The sequence below is a fragment of the Pavona decussata genome, unplaced genomic scaffold (genome assembly GCF_977016875.1).
Source record: "Pavona decussata unplaced genomic scaffold, jaPavDecu1.1 SCAFFOLD_105, whole genome shotgun sequence".
Classification (NCBI taxonomy): domain Eukaryota; kingdom Metazoa; phylum Cnidaria; class Anthozoa; order Scleractinia; family Agariciidae; genus Pavona; species Pavona decussata.
Window position 1 is genome coordinate 1,034,608 of NW_028145519.1, and position 24,052 is coordinate 1,058,659.

Consider the following 24,052-nt stretch of genomic DNA (forward strand, 5'->3'; position numbering starts at 1 on the left):
AATCTCGCGATCATGATACTATTTTAAAGAACGTTTTGTTCTCTCGTACACCAATTGTTTCCCAAAATTTCCAACTTACCAACAAGCCGTCGACTTAGTTTGTTCTCACCCCCAACATACCACTGGAAAACAGGTCTATTTTTATTTTCCCCATGTGAACTTGGTGAAGTAAAGAAATGCCCGAAAATCCAATGCCACTATTTTGGTCATGGCACACTAAAACTGGACACTATAATCTTTTGTTCGGGTGAATATGTTCTAGCGGCATTACTACGTTGCCCAACTTAAGTTACAATTCTCTGATGACCTGCAGTTAAATCAAACGTTATAGAACACTGCAAAAGGTTTCTCAGTATACCGATCGAGGAAATTGCTAATTTATTGCGCGTCTTATTTTCCCCGCCCTAACAAGATTCACAAAGTTTGTGTTGCAGAATAAGTGCGAGGAACACGTGGCACTTTACGGAACAAACAACCAGAGTTCTTTGAGTCTTCAAAAAAGGACCTTTTTTGTAACTAAGCTAGGGTTATTTCATTGCCAGGGAAAGAAATGAACAAAATGCTTCACGATGAATTATTTGGGTTCTACCTAGAGACTTATGGAAATCAGTCGTGGATTTCTGAGACTTACCCATCATCAGGTAGATCGTTAATCTATTCTCTGTGTCAGTCTAAATATTGTGGATTCTGAGTATCTATAAAGCTTCCCGGCCTTTAACTGCAAGACCTTTGATAGTCCCCCAACTGTCCCCACACTCATCAGGTGAACAACTGGCATGTGCATTAGCTTCAGTCTATTTAACGTTTTAACGTTTTCGTTATATATCAGCTCGTTTTCCATTGTATTGCAGTTTCAGATCATGAACATGAAGATTCAAGTATTTATTTTGCTGATCATTCCTGTGATTAGTGCGGATGCTGTGGATGATGGAAAGGCCCTGGAGGACCTGGCGAAGAAAATACGTAAGAGGCAAACATAGTTAAAGGTTATTAGACGGGACTTATTATTATTAAAAATTTTATAGATTTTACAAGTTACTGTTTGAGGCAAACTATCAAAATAAAGGCATACTAATATAAAATACCCCGAGTAGTCAGTAAAATTTAGTAGGAGTCAAATCAAATCAAAATCAAATACAGCATACATTTAAATTTAATCTCAAAGATGATAGCATTCAATTAAATCATTCATTTCAGACATTTTCTTTCGAGAACATAGTAAAGAAACACAAAATAGCGAACCATTTAGAAAAAAGGCTTGTTATGGCTATGCATATAGTAATAATGAAGGACTTAATAGTTCTGTTTCCGTAATCATCAGTTGAACTCCTCGCTTCGTCAGTGTCTCGATCCAATATGCTCAAGACTCTCCCACGGGGTGTACCTGCAACAACTTGAACAAATGTTGCGCTATGGCCGTTTGAAGTGTTTCGCAACCCAATCACTCTCCTTCACAGGAGCGCCTTCCATTTCCTGAGATATATTTATAACTTCTTCTCTCGGCAACTGCCTTACCAATCCTGCAAAGAAACCCTTAGAAAGGAAACCCAAACGGTAGCACTTTATCCTTCTCCTCCACTTTTACAATCCCGTTAACCTTTCTTATTCTAGCTAGTGGGAATCCTCAATCCTCTCTTCTCAAGGTAGTGCAAGTTTCCTATGAAATATCACAACATCTGGCGTTAAGTTCTGGTGTAAACTTCTGGTGGTCTGAGAGGGCCTTATCAACCTTAATACGCCTATTGTGCTGTACCGACACCTACACAACCATTCTTTTATGTCTCTTGATTGTTTTAGTGAACTAGATCACACCTCTTTAATTGCTTGTAAACCTCCTCTCCTTAAGAGCTTTCTTAATCATTTCCGGTCTCCTTGTTATTCCGATAGGAATGCCGCCCGACTGCAGGCAAAAAAGCAATTGGAAGACATGTGACGGAGCTCGTATGTCGCTTGAATCGTGAACTTCGAAATCCGTTTATTCTATTTGACAGCTTCTTATTTTAGCCACCATTTCTGAAGGATCTGCTGTGGAGATTCGGCTGCGTTCCCTTTTGCTTCCGCCACAAGCGGTTTTCAACTCACATAGCGTACCGTCTATGACCAAAACCATTTTCAATTGACATAGATCACACTGGCCGTCACACTCTGCAGAATATTTACTGAAGTTCATCCTGTCGAACCGTTACGAATTTCTGGATCATTTCACTCATTCACTTTACATTAATGTACCCGGAACTGGGCACCGCAGTACTCCTCCAATAAGGAAAGAGTAGGAATAAGTGTATAATGCCATGTTCAAAAGCCAGCCTGAATTGAAGATTTCCTTGTGTGTTTAACAATTTTGCAACATAACAAAACAATCGGCCTGATCGTTAAGTGCAATCAGGAGCCAAAGAAAATGTCTGCAGTTAAAGACAAAGAAAAAGGAGGGGTACCATAATGAACACCAAGCAAATATAGGGGAATATACGAGCATTCCCTCTCCACTCCTTCCCACAAACAAAGCAATCAATCAGTCAGAATTTCTTAAACAACTGGGTTGAGTACAACCCGGAGCCAATCGACAAATCTCAAAAGTCCACAGCTGAGATACCATAAAAGAGGAGGTCCTGGGAGGGCACCAAACAAGTGCAAGAAAATATTTAACGAACAGATTTCATTTTACCGTGAGTCTGTACTCTGATAGGGCACAGAAGACGTCAAAAGGTGGTGAGAACAATGTTCTGACGTCCTCTGTGCGTTATCAGAGTTCAGACCCACGGGAAAATGGAATCTATTTGTTTTATACAATAATCAAGACATTTGAACACATTCCGAAATCGAGCTTCACGTTGACTGAGCTGAATCAATAGCCTTCGAGCAACCTTTTAGACTACTATACACGCAACTTTGATCCTCGAAATTAGCCTTTATCGCGATCCTGGGGGATCCTCCCATTGCACTGAGACGACGTTATTTTGCGATAATGTCGTCTCAAAATGACGGTTTTTGATTGGCTCAAAAACTACCATGTAAGCATAACAGTACGGCACTTAAATGGGTTCGACGCGCACAGATCAAAATTTTACTTCTGTGAATGAACATGCGACGTTGGATGGTGTTGTTTATTTCTTTTTATTTGAGTTTACAAAGCTTCTGGCACTGTTCAAAGACCACTTATAACTTTTTTTTTTGTGGTGAACATGTACCATGATACAGCGGATACAACTTTTTTCTTGAAGGAAAGCGAAAAAGAGTGATTATAAATTCGATGAAGAGAAATTTACTTAACCTTCTTGAGTGTGAAAGCGGCCACGGTAAATAACAATGAGTTTAAATTCCAATGAATTATGGCATTTTCAAAGCAAAAGGATTTGTTTCTTTTCTGTTGTCTCTTATCTCTAGAAAAAATTGCTCTAAGAGCTCTGCTGCGTTCTCTTTCATGGCTCAGGTCTGTCAATTTGATCTTCTTGTCGTAGCGCCGAACAGCAGACTCGGTAATTTTTACAGTATTCTTCTTTCAAATTTCTAAATCTCCACGGCATCTAAGCTAGGATAACAATGCTCTCTTTTCGAATTTGGATACTAGTATGGTTGCTTTTTTATTCTTGCTTCTGGTTGTGAGGTTTATTCATCACTGTTTTCATATTGTTGTTTATATTTCGGCGGTATCAAATTTTCAAAATGTTCAAACGTACTAGCTCGTCTATTTCATCAATGGTAGGTGCTTTATGGACTGTAAAGTTTTGCATTTTCTTTGCATTGACGTAAAAATTAAAGCCAAAATTTCAAATAACCCGCTCGAGAAAAAATTTCGCGCACGGATATTACCATGGCTACAGTTTAACTGAAGTAAGAATTTCTCTTTCAATCAGCGCACGATTTGTACTCTATCCGTTTACTCTCTCCAACAAAATGCCAGTATCGCCATAAAAAAAAACTAAATTCGATTTTGAGACGGCATTACGACTTTTTATTGACGGTGTAAGGAGAAAATATATTCCTTATTGGGCTCGGTCGCCTCGCCACTCCGCCCAATACCGAATATATTTTCTCCCAAATAGCCGTCAATATAAAGTCGTAACGCCGTCTGAAAATCGAATTGAGTTTATAATAATCCAAAAACAATCTCTCAAACAATACTTTCAAAACTACTCTTTATTCCAGAAGGAATTTCTGACCCCAAAATATTAGGGCATGTGGGTCGCTTCACTGGGATTAGTGATCGATAATAGCCGTTACCGGATAACTATCGGCGACAAATTTGGAGAAATATTTCCGTCCTTTTCACATCACAACAACGCTCTACCTTTTTTAACCTTGTTGAGGTCACTTGCAACGGTGTTTGTCATGCAATTTTTCATCGGACAGTTCCTGCAAAAAATTTCTTATGGTTATCCGCTACTAGCCAAAACAGTTTGCAAAAGTTTTTGACCAGTCACCCCTGGTGGGTCTGTAGACTCTTATCACGTGCGCGAGTCACACCACTCGGTGACGTAATCCGTGCGTCTATACTTTAATCAAAAACTCCGCTACACTAAGCAAAACTCTAGTTTTAAACTGTTCGTTGTATAAAGGGGCCTAACACCCTCTCCCAACTTTCCCGCGTAAAAGGTCAATAAATCAGCTGAGATCACTATAAAATTATATCAACAGATGGATTCGGGTTCTGCATGCATCCTGATATATGTGTCAATAAAACACAAAGTTGTCCAGGAAACTTCAATGAATGTCACTGGGTTTGCAACGAGAGCTACCAGAAATGTTGTTGCGCTGAGGTAAGAATTATGAACTTTCGTAATACCTATTCCGGAATAGAGTATGACTTGTTTTCAAAGGAAAAGCTCGCAATGAGCAGGTTACCTGGAATAACCGATGTGCCTATGAGCGGACAAATTTCTATTAGGCACAGCAAGATTTGTGTTCATTTCCCAACGGAATTTGAACGCTATGGATCATTTTCAAATACCCAATAATATCCGAGAAATAACCAAATATCTCACGGAAACGTCTGACTAGAAGTGCTCCTACCCATGAAAAGCCCCTATGCTATCAAATGGTCCTATCTCGCTAAGATAGAACTCCTAAACGGGATGCCGCTCTAACTTCCTCGGAAAGGGTAAAGCGTCCTTTAATGTACAGTCAAACCCAGTTAATACGGACACCAAAGGGACACGCTAAAGTGTCCGTATTATCCGGGTGTCCGAGTAAAACGGGCTCTTAGTAAAAACAGAACTTCTCGAACACGGTTTTTCGGTACAAAAACTAAAGCAGACATTTTTACGACAACAAAATGTTGTTTAATTTCTTAAAGAGAGGGATTCACGGTTCTGCGCATGTCCATGAATCAAAATACTTTTTCGCCTTTGCTCGTTATGACCCAAGTCTGTTTAATTTAATGCGTTGTTTATGAACTATTCGGAAGGGAATAGTTTACTCGGGTGGTAATTTGTTCATATGATTGCGTTGTTTCGCATGCAAATAACGTTAACTGTAAACACATCAACTGTGGAATAAATCCTACGGGTCAATGTTAAATTCAATATCGACAACATGAGTACAATCCACCAACATTTTCTGTGGATCTTGGTCATCAGTCATTTTGCTGGTGATTACTGAAGTACATGTGAGTCGGATTTTTAAGGCCGCAAAATTGATAAGAAAGAGAAAAAAGCATTTAGATTCATGCACATGCGCTGAAATGTGAACCCCTGCCTTTAACTGTACGTTCACTGAAACTATAACTAACAAGTTCAAATTAACGAAACCTTACGCTCATTTTCTGTGGAACACGACAACCCAATCAAAGTCTATCCGCATTAACCACTGAGCGGCTATATTGTGCATTAATACTTTCACAACCTTGTCTAACATCGAGGAAAAAGAAAAGACCATGATGTATTGAAACAGACTAGGCACCAGCGTCCGATCTCAACACTTCAACAACATCGCGGCTGCGCAAACAAGATATGATGGTTGGTGAGACGATAAGCAATTGTGGAAGGATTTGGTGGAATATGTCAAAACTAAAGAGGGAATAAATGTTGCATTTTGTTTGGGAAAATATTCCAATGAATGGGTGGACTCTTCATACTCTTTGTCCTTTTCCCAGATGCTTCCAAATTTCCAGTCCTATTTCACAGTCGATGTACTTTATATCGAAATAATGCAAACAAGGACAAAGAGTCAGAGTATTTTTTCCAAACAAAAAGTAATATTTCGGGTTCTGTTTCAAGCATTCCACCAAATCTTTCTTCAGTTATTCGTCATCTCACCAGCCACTCTTTCTTATTCGCGCCACCGCCATATTTTTTTTTTTGGGGGGGGGGGGGGGGAGGGGGGTGTTACTCAGTATCAGTAGACACAACATTTCTTTAAGTATAACCACAAATTTTACACACATCCATGAAAAGTAATTCTCTTCTTTTTTTTATCAGACTGATTGATGTGGACGGTTGTGCAGCGTTTTCCTACTCTGTAATTAAACGCAAAAACCACAAAGTAGTGCTGGTGTAATTGATAGGTTAGAACTTGCCGAGTGAAAGATTCTGTGGAGAAGCCTCGCGTTAGTCTACAAGTATTCCTTGAAAATTGTGGGTTATGCAACGTTAACAAAGCCAAATAAAGGGTTATCGTAACACTGTCTCATTGGTGACTGATGTTGTTCTTCCTTACAAATGTGCATGCACATACATAAAATTTGAATTAAAGATTAACTAACTTTCTATTTCAGTTTGCATAGAGGTATTCACGATTTTTCAGAAAATTTGGGATGTTTTCAGAATACGGCCGAGTTTCCGAAATATTTAAGAAAATTTATTAATAGATTTTGGAAACAACCTACAAATACCTATTATGGAATCAGGACTGAAGTAAACAGCAGTATGCAAGCTTTAGTAAAAGATCAATTGGATTATAAACAAACGGTAGCAGTGTTTTTTGTTTGTTTGTTTGTTTGTTTGTTTCATTTATTGAAATATATATTCATTTATTTATTAATTTATTGACGAGGAGGGTTTTCTAGAGTGTACCATCGTGTAATTCCCCCGAAGGTATTACTGTAAACAATTTTTCCTAGAGCGTCATATGAGAAGCACTAACTTTCAGCAAGAATCTTAGCTCTCATAATACAGTGAGCTTTTTAAAACCATCATCCGCTGTCTTTGTAACATCCGGAATTGGAATTTTTGGAACATTTTTAAAGTGCACATAACCGAAATTTTTTTTATTTTCTTATCTGAATGTAAACATCACCCGGAGAACTTCTGCGAAAAATTTTTTTCGATTTGCATGAAACGCGAATTTTTTATGAATTTTTGCAAATCTTTGAAATGTTTTTTTATTGCGGTCAATCCGCCCCGCTGATAAGAATGCCGACGGGCTCACAATAGGGCCACGTGACATAGTCTGTGACGTAGACTCAGGAATTCTCGTGTCTATGCACGCACTTGACCTTCAGTAAAGTCCGTTCGCGGCAGAAAGAAAATCGTCAGATTCACCGGTAGGAAGGAAAAAATTAGCTCCAAATAAGTATATTCCATGGCAGAAAACTTATCTGACACCGAAAGTGAGCAAACCGCTGAAGAAATCAGCTACGACGAATTTGAAAGCTTCGAAGATGATGGCGTCCACGAAACAAGTAATACGTCTGAAGATGATGATACACTCGAACCGTACGCGGACGAGCCGATAGCAGACGAAGAATGGCTAAAAAGATATCGCAAGGAATTAGAGGAGAAGCGACGACTCGAGGAAGATTTAACGAAACGCTTGGAGAATAGAGTGCGTATGTGTGAATAGTAAACTATCCGACACTGCATCCATTGTCGTACCGCAATAAGATTGGGGATAAATTTGGCGACGCGACAACGGTCACAGTGTGGGAAAAAGAAAAGTAAGGGTGGGAGGGAGGGAAAGATAACTAGTCTAGCATTAGTTCCCAGGGCTTGCCCGTAAGCACCTCGTCGCCCCGTACCCGCACGATCCCTCCCCGTGCTGCAGTTGAGCCAAAGGGATAATTTATTCACACGTGTTGATCTTATATGCGTCACTTTAATGTATGCAGTGTGAATAGTAAACTATCCAACACTGCATCCATTGTCGTACCGCAATAAGATTGGGGATAAATTTGGCTACTGTTACTTAATGTCACTAAGGCTGTTTCTATCTACCCGGTCAACGATGGGCTCCTCCCCAATACTAAACAGCCACCTAAGAAGACCAACGTTGGACCGTCAAAGAGAGGCATCCCTCTTCCTGAACCAAATCATAACTCCCCAAAACTAAACCCCGATCCAATTCCCTAACTCTGGGAGGTAGATTTTCATCGTACCTCACCGGCACTCTTCTGCGTAGGTTCTTTTCCCCTGATTGGTTGCGGGGAAGGCACACACAAAACGTTTTAGCTCATTAATGTCTTGCCAGGAGGCAGATGGCCCGGAGCCAACACTCGAGGCGAGCCTTGCCGAGGCCCCTGCTGGATTTGAAACTTTCGCTAGTTGCATGTAGTACAACACCGTGTGGCGCCTTGACCATCCCACGTGATCCATGATTTCAGCCAGGTCCGCACCGGTAAGGGCCAGGGTAATTGCACAGCCTGACCGGAAACCGTGGAGCGTCTCACCGTTATCCGCACTCATTTCTTTAAGATAGCTCTTTAACCGTGATTCGGCTGCGGAGGAGGAAAAGGGGGCGTCTTCTATACCCAAATCTGGTGTAACTGGGCGGAAAAGGTAGCCACACGTTAAATCTACCCTCATATCACGAGTCATGTAGCACTCAATGCCTCGAATAGGGCAGATTTCCGCTTGCGCATTTCTCTTAACCCCAAACACATTTTCATCCCCATCCCTCAACGTCTTCCCCCAAATGTGGTTAAAGAGGAGCCCGTCATCATTGGGGAAACGAAGGATTTCAGGAACCTTAATCTGTCCCAAATCCCCTGGCCGATCTCCACTAAAGAAGGCCAGCTTAAAATATGCTTGGTCGCGGGCTATGATGAACCTGTCAATCGCCTTGTCAGACCCTTGCAGTTTTCTTTCTAAGTGCAAACATAATTGTGTTAATTTGTCAACAAAGAACGGCGCAGCCTGTTTCGGTGTTATACGGGCCTGCAGTCGTTCCGCGGTTACCAGCCTCAGGAAATCTTTCACGGATTTGTCAGACGCCGGGTTACCAAGGCCTAAGCGCTTGTCCCACTCGCCATCTCGTCCAATAGAGTGAAGAATGGCCCGTAACTTACCGATATAAGAGTCAATCGTTTTGTAAGATAAACGTATTACGCATCTACACGAAAATCGTCCCTTTTTGCCGATATGGTCGCAACCATTGCGGTGAATCTGCGTTTTCCCATCCTTATCCTTAAAAATAAGGAAACGACAAACATCACGCGGGGTCACAGTGGCCAAAGTGACATGTCCCGAAAGTGAGGCCAGAAAGCTTTCAAACTCTTTTTGTAACGAGTCTTTCTGTTTAGCATAGCTAGTAGCACGGTCAAAGTCCATTAGCTGCCGTAAACGTTGATCAATGCACGCCAAATCGACTGTAACTTTTTTGACATTTGCTTTTGTCAAGACTTTCCGATTATAGCCACACCTTTGACAGAATCTAAAATCCTGGTCATTTGCATGGGAACAAGTCGGGCATCTGACGGATAGCGTAAACAACTTAGCAACAACAGGAAGTTCCTAAGGGGAAAGAAAGGCGAGACGTTTGTAGTCTATGAAAGGAACGTTTTATTTCCTACATGTTATAGTTATTACATTGGATTTATCCAAGACAAAGAAGAAAAAGAAAAAAAACAGCTTATGACTCTAACGAGGGATCCCCCCACATGTCGGGGCTTCCCCAGTCCAGTTAAAAATTTACAAGCAATTCTAAAGCAATGTCACTGCTATGAGTTCTACTCAAAAGCTATGTGAAAAGCCCACAGTTCCCCTGGGATCTTGACTTCATTGTTCCAACCTTCCTTCGTAGGGATTAACAAAGCATGCGAATCACCTAGAACTGCCATCTTTTGCGTTTTTCTGGAGTTACGTTGTAAAAACGGCCACCAATACTTCCTTGGGTATGTATCCAAAACCACAAGCGTGCATGGCTGTCGGTAAGACTGGAGAAAACGCAAGACTGGGCCGACTAAGACATTTGGCGGGAAAACATATGGACGCTGCATAACAGAAGAGAACTTTGTCAAATCTTGTGCAAACAGATTCACCCCAATCGAGCCTGGCGAGGGCCACGGCGTAAAATGGGGAAGATGATTCCCTTGTTTGTCAGTCATAGCATTTGAATCTAGGGCCATCAATTCACAGGAGTGGCCATTCAGACCGCCAAAGACCCGTTGTACCTCACTCCAGGTCTCCGGTGTTAGTGTGTAGTCCAAAGAAGATAGCCTGCGAGAAGGGGGATCCGCCGGGTTTTCCCGTGACGGGACGTACAACATGCGTAATAATAGATTCAGGTCCACAGTGGTAAAAAATAATGCCTTGATAGCCTTGTTCAAATCATGACTTTTGCCTCCTTGATTAGTCCACGCATGCATGACTGCCTGGTTGTCAATCATGACATCGACGCGACAATCTTTGACAAGATGTTTAAAGGCTTGTAAGACCTTATCCACTGCCATGGCTTCCCTTGTCGCGATATCCAGCATCATCTCATCCTTTGACCAATAATCAGATTCCTCCTTCTTCACAGGCGTAGAGATGACCCCACCCCATCCGGTTTGGGAGGCATCCGTTGCTATGTAAATCTGAAGGTGTCTCTCTTCGCGCCAAGGTAGAGGGTCATCCCACCCTTCTAGAAATAACCAATGGGCGATCTCATCGCGCAGTGCACCCCGGATCGCAATTGGTTTCATTGTGCGCATACCCCTTGAGATTGCTGCCGACATCTCTCTAGTAAACAGACGCGCTGCTGGAACAGCCAGGGAAAAGGAGATGCACTTGCCGACCAAACGTTGAAGTGTCTTGACCGAAACATAACTCAAGCCTAATGTCTCTCGGATCAGCTCTAGGAACTTGCGCTTTTTGTCCGGGATCAGGTGGAAAACTTCCCTACTGGAGTCCGCGAGAAAGCCAGGATAAGGGACCATCTTTTGGGGGGTTAAGATTGACTTCGTTAGGCCCAGAAAATATCCCAAACGTACCAAATAAAACGCCACTAGAAAAACTGCTGATTTGGCCGCCGCCAAATTACGCTCATCTGCAGAGTGTAGGGTACCATATTCCCCTTTGTTAAGTGGCACCTGGAGTTGACCATTATGCCTATCATCAATATATAGGAGACATGGGATCCCCAACGAGCGCAGAAAATTAGACGCCATAAGGCCCGTCGAATGATACACATAAGGGGAGATCTTCCAGCCAAACGGCAGGGAGTTATATGTAAAGTACCAACCACCCCACTCGATTCCGAAATATGTACGACTTTCTTCCGACAGCAAAAGGTGGTCGTATCCAGATTTGTCGTCAAGGACGGTCTGATAAGAGTCCTTGAAAACATACCGAGGCAAATCTGTCACCCTATCTAGGGTGAAAGGCTTCTCTAGCATCCACAGGTTTAGGTACCGCGCAGCATGACACAGTCTCGGCTTTGATGGCTCAACCGTCAACGGTAGTACAATTTGAGGCGGGGTTACTTGGCCAACCTTACCCACCAAAGAGATCGCACCAGTTTTTAGACGACTTAAAAGTGTCGTCCTGACAAACTCCCCAAACTGTTTACAGGATACATTATTTTTAAACAATCTGTGGGGTGGCCGGTCGGAATCGTAATGTTCCCCCTTGAACGTTCCCTTAAAGTGTTTGAAATATGGGAATATTGACACCTTATTCCCAATCCAAGACAATAACTCCTCCTGGTGTGATGAAGGAGCAAGTTTCGCGATTTCTGCCCACTGGGTTATGCGTTTGTGAAGTTCCCCCGCCACAAAAGTATCAGGATCCCGAAATAGCAACTCTTCGACATGGCCGATAATTTCTCCATTCTCAACTAGTCGAGTTTTCTGCATTAACTGGTCATTTTGTGTCCCCTCACCGCTGACCGATACGGGGTTCCCCCTTACGTCTATCCACTGTATCGCACCTGCGCGATCACCAACGTTGTTGATAAAGTTATCAAAGTTGTCATCTTTTTCCCATGACCAGAATGTTGCCTAAGGGGAAAAAAGGATTTTTAAAGAACCCCGTACAAGCCAGCAGAGAGAGGACAGTCTTGACCCAGTATGACCGGGAGGGTTTTGAGATACCCTGTTTTCAAAACTCTCAACTCTCTGTTACTACAGTACAGAATCGCATCAAATCGAAAAAACCGGGAGAGTTTCAAATGTTTATTGCACTCATTGAACTTGTTATTAACATGATTATCACTGTTATTACAACTTGTTTCCCTTTCATGCGCTTCAGTGGTTTAGTACACCTATTAGAACTTGTTATCTTTAGCACGACCTCGGGTTGCTGAGGGCCTCTGCTGTGCACCCCTCCTTGCATACCACCTTGCCATAATGTGGCCATACTTTCCACAAAAATAACATTGGACGGGAGCGCCACTTCTCCAGCCACGACCTCTATATGGGGCATCACCGCGTTCACGGTAAGAAGATTCAGACGACGGGCTTCTCCCAGTCATCGCTTTCTCCACCTTCGCAACCGCCTCGTACACTTTCGTATGGTCTTTGTCCCCGAGGAGGCGCAGAACCAAAGCGCGAAAATGTTCCTTTGGGAGGTCTACCTTTGCCCTGGTTGTCTGGTACACAAGGCGGTAGAAATCGCGTTTGTCATCCTGATTATCCCTGGAGGTATTCTGAAGGGTCTCCAGAATATCAATCGCCTCGTACTTGTTAAACTCTGAAAGCGGCCGTGCCGCATAATCGAGCATCTTCCTTATCACAGAGGCCACAGAGAGTTTCGTCAACTCCTCAAGGGACTTTTGTAAATCACCAAACTTTTTCTTTAGAGTCTAGGAGAGCAGATAAAGGGAAGAGTCAGATTATACGAACATCAACTCACGAAGTTTCTTTTGTTTTAGCAAACTCTCGCCCCATTGCATTACAGAAAAAACACAGATTTTCATTGCATTATCGAAAACTTCCACTGCATTGCCGAAAGACTCGAATTTCCCTTTTCCATTTTCCATTTTTATTTATTTCTTTTTTTTTTTATTTATTTTCCGATTTCATTTTTATTTATTTATTGTATGGGGAACACCCCCATCTGTCCTAAGGCGAGCTCTCGCCCATTTCTTTCCCTGTTTATTTTCATGGAGAATTCTCATACATTTCTTTCTCCTTTTTTTCAATTTTCAAAGTGAATTCTCACCTCATCACTTTCCTTTTCTTTTCTCATGGCGAACTCTCGCCCCATCACTTCTCTTTTCTATTTTCATGGCGAACTCACGCCCCATCACTTTCTATTTCTCAAGGCGAACTCTCGCCCCATTGCTCTTTCTTTTTTTTTTTTTTTTTGGTGAACTCTCACCCCATAGCTCATTCGCGTTATCCTGAGTTACAACATTTCACCTCTATACAGTAAAGACACGCACATAAGTGAACGGTAAGTTCCCGCCCCATCTGAGTGTTGCATATAAATTCTCGACAACAATTGAGAGAAAAACACAATCCGCGAAAGCCGCTAATGAAGCATTCACTCCATTACAAATAACTCCAATATCCCGGTGTGTTGAATACAATACTAAGAGAAGAAACCCGCCAAGGTCCAAATTTAATACACTAGAGCTGTTAATAACCAACTAACCGGCAAACGCGGACAAACTGAGCGGGGAAAAAACCCCGAAAAAATAATGAAAAAACCCCATACAACACGAAACTAAATACATGTAAACGAAACGCATTTACCTCAAGCTCTCCTTGAGTTGGTTCCACGTGTATAGCTTCTTGTGGAGCCACTGGAACTTGCGCCGGCGGAATTTGTTGGGCTGGAACTTGCGCCGGTGGAAACTGTTGGGCTTGAGCAGGTAAGATAGCCTGGCCCACAACAAGTTGAACGCCCTGGTTTTCAGCCGGTTGAGGTGGTTGAACTGGCGCCGGCAAAACTTCTACGTCTCCACGAGGCACTTGACCATCTTGGGCCGCTTGTTCCGCGCCCGCTTGCAATTCATCCACTTGTATAGGTCTCAGACGACCACGAACCGGGCCGGGGTATTGTACATTCGCCATCCAAGTAAAGCAATAACACGAGGCAAGGAGATTCCAACTATTCGAGCGACACGAACTGGAGCACAACCGAACCGCGCTGCAGTTGAGCCAAAGTGATAATTTATTCACACGCGTTGATCTTATATGCGTCACTTTAATGTATGCAGTGTGAATAGTGTAATATTCTGCTCTGGGTATTGTTATTTATTACATGTAAATGAGGTATGCGGAATCGCTCTGGCCTGGGCAAGCCCAAACCAAGGCGAAAAGAATTAGCATGGGTCTCAAACCCGCCTTCTTCTCGCGAAGGGTGGGCGGGGTGCCAAACAATCACTGACCGTGACTAGAGCAAAGTGCATTGAATAGAGCACATGTTTGTCTTTTATACATACATTAGTATTCATCCCCAGGGCATTAATTAACAATGCAAATTGAGTTTGCATAGTGTAATATTCTGCCCTGGGTATTGTTATTTATTACATGTAAATGAGGTATGCGGAATCGCTCTGGCCTTCCCCAAGCCCAGCGCCACCGCCCATCATAAAACAATACAGAGTATCCAGCTCAGCATAACCTTTATTTAACACTCTCTTCCCAATCCTTATATCCTATATAACAAAAGAAAAAAACGCTTTGGCTTGACGTTTACAAAGTAAAAGAAATATCAAGCGACTATCCTAGACTCTCTGATAGAAACAGGAGTTCTATAACCGATACTATATCAAACTTTAGAATCAGAGTCCAAAAAACCATTATCCTCATACTTAATCTTAAATAGCTTGCGAAAAATAAGGCCTTAAACATGGCCTGGTCCCGTGCCAGGATAAAAATCTGAGAGGGAGTTAAACTCGCCGAATGCATAAGCTGGAAATGGATGTGGTGAGAGATCTTCATCAAATCTTCAAGAAGGAAAGGTTCAAAGGAAAGGTTCAGCCTGGCGCGGAACAACTCTTGCCTTTAACTGCTCCTCACGAACATCCGCTAAATACCGTTTCACCGACCAGTCAGAAGCAGGATTACCAATATTCAACACTGACTGCCATTCGGAACCCCTTCCATGTTCCACAAAAATTGCCCGCAACTTCCCTATGAGGGAGTCCACAGTCCCAAAGGCCAGTCTCTTAGGGCAGTGACAAACACCCTAGCCAACTCTCTGATGTGAGAAGTTTGGGCATTCTGAAAGGTGAACCTGTGTCCCCCCCCCCCCCCCCCCCACGACCTTTTCAAACTAGAAAAGCTATCACATCTGCTGGGAGAGCTGAAGCCAGGGATTTTGGAGTTGCAAGATTATGCAAGAATATAGAAAATTCCCGTTCTAGAGCACTCTTTTGTTTGACATAACGCGAGGATCCCCGCTGTTGTGATAACTGATCCAAACGCTGAGCAATGTTTTCCTCATCATTCCTGACTTTCTTGGCTTGCGGTACGATCTCGGAAACATAAGCACCACCCCTGGTATAGCCACATTGTTGACAAAACCGAAACTTCTTATCATTGGCATGAGAGCATCTAGGACAAGCCACCGGCGGAGTAAAGAACTTCGGAACTCTAGGAAGCGGCTGTAGAAAACATAAAAAAGAGAAAATCACTCAAAGAATCAAAACGATACTCTGCAAGCCCAAAGGTTAAACGGACAAGGCGCTGGTTTATAGCCAGACTTGGACGGTGCCAGAAGGACTCCGAAGCTACCCTTCGTACCAAGGCAAACTTTAGAGGAAGAACGAGCCATCAGCACAGGCCACCAAAAAAAGGAGTGGACAGATCTCTGGGACGATTACAGTGAATGGGATCTGGAAGCCATACAAAAACCTCAAAACTGGACCAACTAATCCAAAGGGAGGGAAAGCATATGGATTAGACATATTGGACATTGCACGCAAATCGTGAGAAAATAAATTGACGCCTCGCGAACGTGGACTTGAAAAAGGTGTAAAGTGTGGCAAAGGGCTTCCATCCAATCTAATTGCCGCATTGGAATCCAAGGCCATAAGGTCAAATGAGTGCCCACATGTGCCCCCAAGTGATTGTTCCACCAAGGCCCATGCCCTAGCCGACAATTTTGAATCTGACTTTGACAAGCGACGTGAAGGACCATCTGCCTGGTTGTCACTAGACTTGACATGGAACAGGCTAAGCTGAAAATTGCGATCAGATAGCGCGTAGAACAGGTCCTTAGAAGCCTTTGTCAATTGAGGGGACTTCTTACTCCCTTGGCCCTCCCAAACGCCAATACGAACAGTACTGTCAACATAAACATCAACTCGACAATCCCTCAAACTAGCGGGAAGAGCTTTTATGGCGTTTACCAAAGCGAGCATTTCTTTGGTAGAGATGTTGAGATCGCTGTGTTGCTCATCCCAGTAGTCACTTATAGTTTGGCAACCGGAGGGCAGATGAACGACACAACCCCAGCCATATCCCGAAGCGTCCGCAGACAAAGTCAGTCCTAAGTGCTTCTCTTCTCGCCATGGAAGGAACTTCTGCCAAGAGTCTAAAAAACGCCAATGCGTCAATTCTTCTCGCAAGGCCGATAAGATCGAAACAAGACCATTCGCTGACGCAGATGCAATTGCTGAACTCATATCTCTTATAAAAAACTTGGTCGCAGTGACCGCCAATGAGAATGACACACATTTTCCTTGAAAACGCTGCAGCGTGATGACATCCACATATTTCTTACACGCCAAAATGTGCTCTCTCAAGGATGTCCAGGAAACAATCTTCCGTTCCGGCACTAGGAAAGATTGTTTTGCAGAGTCCACTACAAGACCCAAGTACTCCAGTGAGGTAGTCGGGATGAAAACCGATTTACTAATACCAATTGTGTAGCCTAAATAAACGAGGACTGATAAGACACAAAATATTGCGGCAGTCGCTGCGTCCCCTCCTAAATTGCTCCTGTCGACATGCCAGGAGGACTGACCATGGCCCTGATGAGGTGAGAAGTTGACCATTAAGACGATCATCTATATACAGTGAACAGGGAACACCTTGAGCTCTTAAGAAACCGGACGCCGCCAAACCTATGGTATGGTAGATGTAGGTGGAGATTTTTCATCCAAATGGAAGAGTAACACAAACAAACCAATAACCCTTCCATTCAAAACCAACATATGTCTGAGAGCATGCGGAGAGTATCACATGATCATAACCTGACTTGTCGTCGCATTTCGTCAGGTAGACATACCTTGGAACATCGACTAATTTATTCAGGGAAAAAGGCATATCCCTCATCCACAAGTTCAAAAACCCAGCATCTAGGAAGAGTCTTAGTTTCGTAGGTTCTACTGTTAATGGTAAAACCAAATGAGGTGGACTATCAACCCCGAGTTTCCCCCATACCCTAACTGCTCCGGTAATAGTGCGCTTCACAATTTCCTGCGACACAAATTCTGTAAATCTTTGACATGACCCATGATTTGGAAATCGCTTTTGCGGCGGAAAATCTGAGCAATAATTAAACCCCTTATAAGCACCCTTAAAAGGTTGACTAAAATGCCTAATGTTCACTTTATTCCGGATGCAATCACTGATTGAGGCAGCAAGCGGATGATCTTCAAGAATCGACCCCCAAGCTTCAGGATGCCTGTGGATACCTCCAGCAACGAACTTGTCTGGATCTCTTAGTCTAATTCTTCCCAGATCTGGAACAGTTTCAGAGACTAAAATATCTTTCCAATTGAAGACGCAAGATGCCTCTCCCCGATCGGGAACCCCATTTACATTAACCCAAGATTCAAACGTTCTTGGTTGCGAAGCCAGAAAAATCCTGAGAAAATTCATTTTCACCAACAGGCTCTTGTAATCTTAGCTTCTTGAAAGGAAGACTCTACAGGAAGAGACAAAAGAGGACAACCCCAAATCAACGAATGGAAAATGACATGCAAAGAGGGGGTTCCCGATCAGGAAGGAGTGACTTCACACGCCTGAAAACAGTACGTCAACTGGCCACCGAGATATTGCGGTAAGCCAACAGGAGTCACTCGCCCCAATCTAGGAAAGTCGAAAAAGAAAAACAGAAAACTAGAGGGGAAACCCTGACGGACACAAATGAAAACACTGATATAGATGCTACAAAAAGCATACTTTAATAAATGGAAAAGAAAATATGCACCGAGTCAGACAATAGCCACGACGTCATGCATTTATTTTAAACTGTCCCGAACGAATCTCCCTCTCTTAGCGAGAGGTCCTGCAGCTTCCCCAAAGGCCTGTCGGCGATCCGGGCAGTAAATCTGATAGTGGCCAAAACGACGGCAATGGTAACACTGCACAGAACGGAAGGAATGGCCACGCCCTCTCCCAGGAACACGATTGAAACCAGGTGTAGACAACCTCATGGACTTATTCACTTTGGACATCATGTCCAACACCTTTTCTTGATCCTTGTCACCCAGAATGGCTTCCAGGTATTTCCTAAACTGGACGTCTGGGGTCGCCGATTTCTCCCTCAGGGAACGGAACGCCGCATCAAAAAACCCTGTCCTAGGGTGATTCGTTTCCTTAGCAACCATCTTTAGATTAAGTAGAAGATCTAACGCCTGATCCTTGCTGAAAGACGGAGCCTTAAGAAGTAGCCTGATGTCTGCTAATGTGGAATCCACAGAAGCCTTTTGGGACTCCCCCAACCTTTTTAACCTCTGCAAAACTTCATCGAAGTTATGCCCCTCCTAGAAAAAGGAAATAAAATCACAAACCTTTAAGGCTAACTCTTTCTCTCTTTACTCTTAAGCCTCATAGTCTTTATTAGCCACACAGGCAAATAAATCCCTATATCCACACAGGCACACCAGTCTTCGGCCGCACAGGAAAACCAACTTTAGCCACACAGGCAATTAAATCTCTTTGGCCACACAGGTAAACCAGTATCTAGCCACATAGGCAATTAAATCTCTTAAGCCTCACAGGCAAAACAGTCGTTTGCCACACAAGCGAATAAATCTCTTTGGCCACACAGGCAAACCAGTATCTAGCCACACAGGCAATTAAATCTCTTAAGCCTCACAGGCAAAACAGTCTTTAACCACACAGGCAAATAAATCTCTTTAACCATACAGGCAATTAAATCTCTTTAGCCACAGAGACAGTTAAATCCCTTAAGCCTCACAGGCAAAACAGTCTTTAGGTTCACAAGCAATACAAAGTCTAATATGCACAAAATCATGCAGAAAATATATGTAACGGAATGCAAGAAACCGCACCTTCCTAAAGGCTGGTTTCCATATGATCGCGGATCGCAGATCGCAATAAGGTCTGCGATCGTCTGCGATTCTGCGATCGTGATCGCAGACGATCGCAGAAGATAGAACCATGTTCTATCTAAAGGCTGGTTTCCATATCATCGCGGATCGCAGATCGAAAAGTAAAACAGATCGCAATAAGGTCTGCGATCATATGGAAACTACTTCTGCGATCGTCTGCGATCCTGCGATCGTGATCGCAGACGATCGCAGAAGATAGAACCATGTTCTATCTCCTGCGATCGTCTGCGATCATATGGAAACCAGCCTTTAGATAGAACATGGTTCTATCTTCCGCGATCGTCTGCGATCACGATCGCAGGATCGCAGACGATCGCAGAAGTAGTTTCCATATGATCGCAGACGATCGCAGACCTTATTGCGATCTATGATCTGCGATCCGCGATCATATGGAAACCAGCCTTAAAAGCCGAGTTTCACGGTCAAGCGCATGCGCGAGCAGACTGGCTCAAAAATAAATTGTACGGGTCGACACTAAATTCGATGCGAGCTTGTGGTGGAACAATCTGTTGAAATCGCGCCCGAATTTGGATCATCCGCTCTTCGTTCTTCACTTTTTTATAATCTTTGTTTCCTGTTGTAAATATAAGTCCGATTTTTGTAAGGTTAAAAGTGTTTTAGCATCCGAAAACGACACATAGGTCTGAAGATAATTGTTTCCAACAAATTGGAATGAATGTTCCTGAAGGATTAAGTATTTCTTTGAGGTAGTGTGACGGTATAGGAGGTTTATTGCTGTGGAATGCCTCGTATGCTTTGCATGCTGTTGTAATTCCCTCATCCTGTGGTATATTTGTATATAATCTTGTTACATCCGTTGATACTAAGATAGTATCTTCTGTATCTTGAGAGACCTTGGTCTCTCCTATGAAATTTACGAAATCTATTGTATATTATAGGCGCATACGCCTTGCAAAATGTTCGAAGTCTAACAAGAGTTGGCGTCTAATGTAATTCTCGTCTGTCACCGGTGTCGGGACAAATTTGAGCCCTTTAGAAATAACGCTAACTTGGCTGTCGCTAAGTTGTTGGTTCGAAAAATTCTTTATGAATTTCTCGCTGTTTTCTCTTCGTGTCTCAATCCGTTTTTTAGCCATTTTTTTTCTGCGCTCTTTGCGCTTGCTATTTGTCTTGGTTTTTTTTATTTTGAACCCCCGTTGTGGTGGTTAGGTTTTCAGTGATAACACTGTTATACTTTTCAACATTTTTATTGTTTGCAGAATTCTGCAACACATGTGTATACAATATTTATTTGAGCTCGTTGAATTCTTGCTGCAGTTTATCTACCTTATCTACATCGTGGTTTACAATTTTTTCTGTGTTCGCCGAGTGCGACTGTTCTCGCATCGATCTATTTACATCAGTGCTAGCATTTGTGCTAGTATTTTTTGAGAGCTTAGCCTCAAAGAGACTTCGCGGATCTCACGATCTATGAGAATATAAACCAAAACAATTACGCCATATTTTATAAAACTTGCGACTGAGTTAACAGTGAGGTCAAACTATAAACTGCCTCAGAAGGTTACAACGCTTAGAATGTCACAAGCGGGTGTGAATATTTATGAAAAGCTTACCATTCGCTTTTCCCTGCTCCTCTTCGAAGGTGGCTCCGGGTCTTCGTCTTCCTTTCGCCTAGCATGTTTTGAAGGATAAACACAAACGCCGATGTCATCCTGCTTCAGTTCACGTTTTAAGTTTAAACCTAAATTCATCAGCCTTGTGAAATCCTCGTCATTGAAGTGCATCGAGCACAAGGGCGAGGTCTTTCCAGGTGTCCACATCTTCCTCCGCTCCAGCACAAAATCGATCCATTTCTTTCGCCTCCTCAGTCTTTGCGGGCATGTGGTGCCAAAGAAAGGAATCCTGTGCATGCTTATTCCATTCGCTTCGTCTTTGATGTTTCCACATCTCGCTCCAACACATCTTTCCGGCATTTTCGAGAAACGTGCAGAAATACCGCGACTTGTTTTCAGTGAGATTCAAAGAAAGGCTGAAGTCACGTGTTCCTGAACCTACGTCACAGCTCTTGCTAGACCGACAGGAGACTAATGCGAATGGTGGGCCAAAATGGCGGCAAATTTGAACGTCTCATAAAATTCATTAAAAATTCGTGTTGAATGCAAATCGAAAAATGTTTTCACTGAAAATCTTAGGGTGATGTTTAAATTCAGATGAGAAAATAAAAAAAATTTCATTATGGGCACTTTAATAGCCAAACCAAAGTATTTACTCTGGCCAGTGTCAATGATCAGAACTTAAAGCTAATGTATACGATGTTGTTTATATCACTTGTTTCATTTGGCCCAAAGTGATTGATCACATTAGGAAGGTCTGCCCCATGGCTAAGACACCAGCAAAAAGAAAACGGCGTTATGAAAGAGAAAGTGAAATTACTTTCAATGCTTTCCATAACACAAAGAAAAGAACAATTTCAGAGGGAAATCTGATGGGACTCTTATCTCATATTTTCCAAAGAAAACGCATCATTTAAATCGTGAGTTTTTCTTCGACTTGGAAAAATTACATCATTAGTATTTTGAATTAAAGGCGGCCATGAACGAAAACCTATGTTTTAAACCGAGATGGCCTAAATTAGCCTACGAACACAGACATATTTCCGGCTGTCGCCTCTCTCCGCCGACAAATGGCTGCGAACCCGAGTCGCAAAGCCATTTCGGTGTGGTGCCAGCCATTTTTTCTCGTTGGCCAATCAGATTACACGATAGAATAAAACTCGAGCGGTCCACGCGACATACTCGCATCTTACTGCAGATAAAAGGCACGAGTAACGAAATGCATAGATCCTATGTCTTGACAGATAACATTTATTTAGCGCTGCACCAGGCTTAAAATATTACATCACATTACTTTTCATTGCGCATATGCCACTCATTGACATTCCAATCCTAGCAGTATGCAGGATGTTTCTCCCATGAACCTAGCTTAATGGCGTTAGCTCCCACGAGTCTCTTGTAGCTCAGTGGTAGAGCATCCGAACTAGTAATCGGAAGGTCTTAGGTTCGACTCCTGATAGGAGCACTCGGAATTCTTTCTCAGAGTTTTCCTATGTCATTACTGAATAATACATCATTAAAGATTTTCCTTTTGTTGGTATAGTAGATTCAAAATACTTGGGAAACAATTGCCGTTTCTGAAATACGTAATGTGCAGAAAAATTCACAGCTTTGTACGGTCAATAAACTGGGGAAATTATTACGGGAACTCTGAAATCTCGTTGGCGATGTTCAAAAAGGATTGTAAATTTCAAAAATCGCTTTAAATTTCAAAAATACCTGTCACGCGTGACGTGGATTGACTGTAAATACAGCACTCTCGTGTAGGAATGGACACAAGTGACAAGAGCCGAGGGTTTTATCAAGGTCCCACCCCACCCATCCCAGGTAAACAATTGTGAGTGATACGTAAACTTAGGGTGAGTAACGAGTTCATTTGAATCAATGTTTTGACTTTGACTCAATTTTTTCCGTTTAATAAATTTGTGGTTTTAGCAGACAAATATGTTGTACGAATGTTTGAAAACGTTTGCAATTATCTCTGCGATTTTTTTTAACATTTATTTTCTATTTATTTGCCGTTGAGGGAAAAATCCTTGTTACCGCTTTAGCTAAATTTTCATTTCACTGCTATTTTTGGCGGTTTTGTTATTAAAAATTTGGCCATGGTAACAATGATTTTACTTTTAACGGTAAACAAATTGCAAATAAATATTCTTAACCAAAAAAACACATTTCCCCAGCAGTTTCCAATCCTGGCCAGGTTGTTCATGGGTGAATAACCCTATCCAGTTGATAAATCGCTATCCAGCGGAAAAAATGTACTCCAATCAATACATCGATACTCGTTGGATAGCGACGTATCCGCTGAATAAAGTTATCAGCTCTTTGAACAACTGGGGCCTAGACATAAGTCTTAATAAGGTAATTTGACAACCATAAAGGGATTCGAGAACTCATGTTACGAGCGTTAGCGCTTCGTCTGAGCAAATCAAGAAATTGAGGGTTGTATGTGGTTTATACAGTGAGCAGTGGAACTGCGCTATCAGTGGAAACATGGTAAGGGAGAAACAAGAATAAATAAGTAAAATTAAAAGCGTTCCTTGATTTCGTGAGGAAAAATAAGAGTGCCGATTTGTAAGATAAATTTTCGTTTTAAATGTTTGCGTCTTTCTGTACCACAACATGATCCAGAAAAATGCCACAGACTGCCATGTGTTTGTAAGGACAGTGAGAGTAAAAGGAGGAATGAGTTTATGGAATAACATGTGGCATGTCGCGCGGAATGGCATAATTATGCAAAATACGATTAATGCGGAATGACTTGAACGAATCGAATTAACTGAAGCGCGTGTCTTGTTTTCGCGCCAATTTTATAAGAGCAGTAGCTTTTTTGATGTTGCGGACTGTAGCAGAAGATTTAAAAACAACTAGACAACAGATATATTATTAGAACAGAACAGAGCACAGTTGAGGCCTCTCTGATTGTTAAATCATGTTTGTATGCTGTACACATTAACCCTAGAAGAAAAATTACTTTACTTTATGTAACGTTAATGTTTTTAGCCCATAACAATGTTCCTTCATTGGCTCAAATTAGGTTTCGTTCAATTTCGGCGCTTTCCTGAACAAAGGAAACATGTTTG

General features: G+C 42.3%; 2 protein-coding genes and 1 long non-coding RNA gene across 6 annotated transcripts in view; 1 reads left to right on the forward strand and 2 right to left on the reverse strand.

The window, feature by feature from the left end:
* The window catches only part of LOC146471281 (uncharacterized), a 42,702-nt gene that overhangs the window by 6,447 nt on the left and 12,203 nt on the right, over positions 1-24,052 (forward strand). Inside the window, exons 2-4 of one of the 4 annotated variants that reach the window (XR_014866822.1) lie at positions 852-963; positions 4,636-4,757; positions 6,417-6,622. The exons of 2 other annotated variants lie outside the window; for them this stretch is intronic. This is a non-coding gene — a long non-coding RNA (uncharacterized LOC146471281). Of the gene's footprint in view, positions 1-851; positions 964-4,635; positions 4,758-6,416; positions 6,623-24,052 lie in introns of those variants that run through there. One more of the 4 variants, XR_014866823.1, reaches the window with a different exon arrangement.
* On the reverse strand, positions 9,881-12,436 carry LOC146471282 (uncharacterized). Its single transcript, XM_085121025.1, has 2 exons — positions 12,397-12,436; positions 9,881-12,133 (listed from the first exon to the last, which is right to left on the reverse strand). The coding sequence occupies exon 2, from the start codon at positions 11,987-11,989 to the stop codon at positions 9,881-9,883; it is 2,109 nt and encodes a 702-aa protein (XP_084977151.1). The 5' UTR covers positions 11,990-12,133; positions 12,397-12,436.
* LOC146471283 (uncharacterized) lies at positions 12,303-14,152 on the reverse strand. The gene is made up of 2 exons (XM_085121026.1): positions 13,832-14,152; positions 12,303-12,936 (listed from the first exon to the last, which is right to left on the reverse strand). Exons 1-2 carry the CDS (start codon positions 14,150-14,152, stop codon positions 12,400-12,402), a joined length of 858 nt encoding a protein of 285 aa, XP_084977152.1. The 3' UTR covers positions 12,303-12,399.